Source organism: Euprymna scolopes, chromosome 12 (assembly GCF_053919585.1).
Source record: "Euprymna scolopes isolate OS-2025 chromosome 12, ASM5391958v1, whole genome shotgun sequence".
In the NCBI taxonomy this organism is placed as follows: Eukaryota; Metazoa; Mollusca; class Cephalopoda; order Sepiida; family Sepiolidae; genus Euprymna; species Euprymna scolopes.
The window spans coordinates 155,131,854-155,136,766 of NC_136493.1; the positions used below are offsets into that span (position 1 = coordinate 155,131,854).

The 4,913-nt window shown below is 41.9% G+C and overlaps 2 protein-coding genes across 2 annotated transcripts; both read right to left on the bottom strand.

Annotated features, from left to right (window-relative positions):
• Nucleotides 1–870: 870 nt before the first annotated feature.
• Nucleotides 871–1,395, bottom strand: LOC145291131 (uncharacterized). Its single transcript, XM_080136647.1, has one exon. It carries the CDS (start codon nt 1,393–1,395, stop codon nt 871–873), a length of 525 nt encoding a protein of 174 aa, XP_079992773.1.
• A 1,135-nt stretch (nt 1,396–2,530) lies between these two features.
• LOC145291132 (uncharacterized) lies at nt 2,531–4,600 on the bottom strand. Its single transcript, XM_080136648.1, has 3 exons — nt 4,513–4,600; nt 2,853–3,434; nt 2,531–2,739 (listed from the first exon to the last, which is right to left on the bottom strand). Exons 1-3 carry the CDS (start codon nt 4,598–4,600, stop codon nt 2,531–2,533), a joined length of 879 nt encoding a protein of 292 aa, XP_079992774.1.
• Nucleotides 4,601–4,913: the final 313 nt, after the last annotated feature.

The following is a 4,913-nucleotide window of genomic DNA, read 5'->3' on the forward strand; positions in this document are numbered from 1 at the left end:
TATTATTCCAAGGTCCATCATGTGTTGGAATTCTGAGCGGGTTAAGGCCAACTTTTCCGGGCACAATCGTCGAGGCTTGGCATGTACGGGAGCACCACGGGTTGTAATGTGATGCTGCACATGATGTTTAACATTCTCCGTGTGGGAAAAGGGTTGGATGAGCTCAGGAAATTGGTTCAACAGATCTGCAAAAATTGCAGGGCTTGCTGTGTGGATGCTTGGTGTATCACAGGAAAGCATACCGCAATGGACGGAAAGAGATGTCATTGTGTCAGCTAAACAACGTTTTCTTAGATTAACGGAAAGTTGAAAATGGGAAAGAAAATCAGCACCAAGGATGGGTGTTTTCACATCGGCGATGATGAATATCCATGGAAAACGACGTCGAAGACCAAGGTCCAAAGTGAGGGATGAGGTACCGTAGGTTCGGATGGAACTGCCGTTCGCAGCTTGTAGTGAAAATGGGTCTGCTGTTATATCGTGTAGGAGGAATCACACTAACAGCAGCGCCGGTATCCACGAGGAACTTTCGACGAGAGAGTGTGAATTGGCTGGAGAGATGGGGTGGAATTTGTCGCGCAATCCCACCGGTCTACCCGTTTAAATGTTCAGGTTCCTTGAAGGTGCATGGTTGCTCGCATTTGCGTGTGTCGTTCCTGAAACGACGGTGGTAGAAGCACCAAGGAGATCGAGAGGAAGACCTGCATCTTTGTGATGAGCTTTTGTCTCTGGAATTTCGTCTGTTGTTGGGCCGTGACCGTCTGTCCACTAGAAGTGCTTGAATTGCTTTGGTTAAGGCAGTAATTTTCGATGATTCCGGGTTGGAATTGGATGCAGAGGCTGTAGCGGCAGGTTTGGTCGCGACGGTAGTTACAGCTGATGCGTGGTGGTAATTGTCGGCGACACGGTCGGCGATAACCGTTGTGTTAGATCCTTATCTCCAATGAACATGGACAGTGTGTGGGATAATTGTGGAGGAAGTTTCTCCAACCAAAGCTGCTGTAAGATATTGTCGTCCATTGTGCATGCGCCGAGCAGACCACGCATTTGTCTCAGAAGCTGAGAAGGCTTTCGGTCGCCAAGGGTTAACTCGTTGAAGAGTTGTTTCAACCTGGCTGTTTCTGAAACAGTGGTCCGTTCCAGAATGGCCTGCTTAAGCGCTGCATATGGATCTTCAGCAGGAGGTGCTCCAAAAATGTCCTCTACTTCTTCGGCAATATCTGCTGGCAATGCCTCAATTAAATAATATCTTTGCACTGGGGAAGTAATCTTCCTATTAGCAAAAATAGCCTCCGTCTGAAAAAACCATATGTGTGGTTTTCGAGAATTAAAGGCAGGCATCCTGAAAGAAACTAAGCCCTCCACAGCACTAGCAGCAGATTTATCCTCGGTCATGGTGGTGCACAAAAAAAAAGGAGTAACAAAATACTATCCAATATTCTCAGTCTAAAGTTGTGTTTTAATGAGGGAAAAAAAATATGGAAAACTTTTTTTTTTTATTATTTTTTTTTTTTAAAAAAAGGAAAATATGAAACTTTTATTCTATTTTATTATTTTTTTTGATTACTTGGATAATGTTGTTATTAGTAGTTGTGTTTTTCTGTGCGCACATGGACTAAAAAAAAAATTAACAACAGACGAAAGAGAGGTTAAGGGTTACAACACGTGGTTAGGCATGGGTGTTGAATCTTGGTTTATTTATCGCTATCACAGAGGAATGCAAAGTATTTTGGTGTGGAAATGCTTCTCTTTTATTTGGCTTGATACTCGGTATAAGGAATGAAAAATTTTGTAAGTCGAGGTCGAGGGTCACCAATTGTTGCGAGGCTATATAATGCATGTTCACGACTTAACAATAAGGAAAACCATTATACCAGTATATATATATATATAATACATTATTTATTTAGAACAAAACAAAGTAAAGTTTATACATCGGTGTAATAATTGGGTAGTCATGCAAGGACGTGTGTTTGTGGCTTGTGCGCGTTGACCTCTGTGGAAGTGTGCATAAGTAGAGGTTACAGTTCATATTTTACTGAGTGATATGTTGCTTAAGATATGACAGTCTTGAATTGTTCATATTGTGTGCTCTATGTGTATGCATCTTACAAGTAACAATATTTATGTGAAAAATATACAAGCCTACCTCATGTTATTTCTGTCGCTCTCCGAGTGCATGCTTACGAAACGTGTGGTTTATTGTGTGCATGGCTTGATGTCAAGCGAAAAAGAGAGAGAGAAAAAGGACGTAAACGGAAGGTTATGTCAAAGGTCACCGGAAATATATGTGTGTCAAAGTTATGTTATGTTTGCGCATGCTCTGCTCTTTGCGTGTGTGCTACTGCACACAGCTTGTTCTGTATCTGTGTGTTTGATCCAGACGAAGCAAATTTGGCAGGTCTAAACGGCTCACTATAATATTCCCCCTCAGATAGCTGGAAGCTAAAAGGAAAGAAAAATGGAAAAGAGCATGCAGATGTATGTGGACTAGGAGTATTGGAATGAAGAGGAAAGAGAAAAATAAATTTTAAGAGGTGTCGAAGTCTGCGTATTTGCGTGGAAATACTACATGACGACCATTTCGAGTCGTGCGTGTAGCAGGTGTGGGTGCAGGTTCAGAGTCTGGGGAGTTTATGTCTGGTTCATTACGTGGTGTGGAAGCAGCAGGTGTAATGACAACATCTGAATCTGGTGTGATGATCGGGTCAGAGCTAGGTATGATTATTGGTTCTGAATCTGAAAAACTGGCAGAAGGAAAATTAAAATCATACGAGCTTTCCAAGAAGGGGGGTTTTACGTGATCTATGGCGATCGTATCATGCTTACCATTGCGGTCGATGACGAAATACTTCTCTGAAGTTCTAAAATGAGGTATGGTCCATCGTAGAGTGGCTGGAGAGGTCTTCGTATCGAGTCAATGCGGACGAAGACATACTTGCATGAATGGAGATCAGGTGGGTAGAATGGTTTGGAAGTGACAGAGCGCGGTGGTGTATACATCACTCGAGACATTGCGAGTTTCAAGCGGTCGGCATAACCAGAGGTTGTGGCGGGTATGGACCTGTTGACTGTGAAAAATTCCCCAGGAAGGCAAAGAGTGGTTCCAAACACCATCTCTGCTGGTGTAGCATTCAAGTCTTCTTTAATAATGGACCGGAGTCCTAGTAGAACAAGCGGTAAATGTTCACTCCAGCGATGCGGTTCGGGCTGAGGCTGAGCAGCTAGTGCAGCTTTTAGTCGACGATGAAAGCGCTCTACCATCCCGTTAGCAGAAGGATGATAGGCGGTGGTTGCAATGTGGGAAATTCCGAAAGATTTGCAAAGTTCTCGGAAGGTGTGTGACATAAACTGGGAACCTCTGTCGGTGGTAACAGTGTTGGGTACACCAAAGTTAGAGATCCAGTTCTCTACAAATGCACGGGCTACGACTTCTGTTGAAATATCAGGAAAAAATGTTCAAACGTGTACAACTGTGGGATGGTCACAGGAATGACGTTATGAGTTTGAGTGCAAGCGCACGCTTCATAGACTCCATGGCAATACAGTCTATGACCGCAACACTTGCACTCAAACTCATAACGTCATTCCTGTGACCATCCCACAGTTGTACAAGTTTGAACATTTTTTCCTGATATTCTTCAACGTCGCAACTCTATCTTTACACCCTCTACTTAATAAATAAAAAATTCTTCCTCGTTCTCTATACAGTGGACACACACGCAAACATATATATGCATGCTTTTTCTCCAATTTTCTTTTCTCTAGCTTCCAGCTAACTAGGAAGGGAGTATTGTGGGAGTTGAACACTCTCAGCTTAACTCGATTGTCGCCCTTTAACTCAGAAGAGCGACCTACCTACGTCACTTCCTGTTTCTCATATTTCACCCTTTTCTGCTGAACGCTCAAACAGTCAACATGTGACAAACACCGCTCCAGTGGAGCATGAGCCACCACCGCGTCCTGACTAGACAGTCAACCGCAAGTAACGTTACTCATCTTTCATGAACTCTGATTCTTTCTATTACTCCTTCCTGTATATATTTATGCAAATAAATTGCATTTGTTTCGTTGATATATAACAGTATATTTTCGTCTTCATTATGCGACCTTTTGTCTTTTCAATTCCTCTACCATTAAATACATCCATTCCACCATATACACACATGAGGACGGGATCGTCTAACAACACTTCAGACTGTCCTACCCCCAATATACACTGATATAAAATAATAATTGCAATTCTTACATCATATTTTGAAAGAAGGACTAAAAGATAAAAGAAAACTAGAAAACATGATTAGGGCTACTAGCGAGACTTCTATAAAATATAACGCATCTACTGCTTCTGCCTCCTGGGGATGTGGAATATGGAGCCATTTAATAAAATAGTAGGAATTAATGTTTCGTTTAATCAATATGATAATTATGTATGAGAACGGAATATTCAAATACAACCGTGCAACGCCGGGTACTTCAGCTAGTTTAAAATAATGAAGTACCTTATTAAACGTGCTTTAGACTGACAGCAGCCCACTTGAGAAAAGTCATGTCCGATATTATCTGCAGATAAATCATTGAATGGATAATGTTTAACCATTATCTCTAGTAGATATCTTGAGTGGTCAGATCTGGGTGGTCGAATAGTGACCAGTGACAAAAGCTAGAATCGGTGATTTCCAGTCATTGATGAAAACATTTCAGAAGAGACTGTTTGAGTTGGTCTTGTTTACAGGACACGAGCTGTCTTTTACTGACAGTTGGGCCTGTGTGCTTCTATGGATAAGGTGGGTCCATGAGGCTCTTAGCCGAAGGATTGTGCTTATTGGACTTATATTTCAGTTTGGTCAGGAAAAATCTCGTTTTGCAAATCTGCTATTCAACCCACGAAAACGAGCACTAATTTAACTGTC

Coding starts and splice junctions, on each gene's coding strand:
- LOC145291131 (XM_080136647.1), bottom strand. CDS start 1,395: ATGACCGAGGATAAATCTGCTGCTAGTGCTGTGGAGGGCTTAGTTTCT.
- LOC145291132 (XM_080136648.1), bottom strand. CDS start 4,600: ATGGTTAAACATTATCCATTCAATGATTTATCTGCAGATAATATCGGA. Junction 3,435..4,512: donor CTGCTGTCAGTCTAAAGCAC/GTTTAATAAGGT, acceptor ATATTTCAACAG/AAGTCGTAGCCCGTGCATTT. Junction 2,740..2,852: donor CATTTTAGAACTTCAGAGAA/GTATTTCGTCAT, acceptor CCAGTTTTTCAG/ATTCAGAACCAATAATCATA.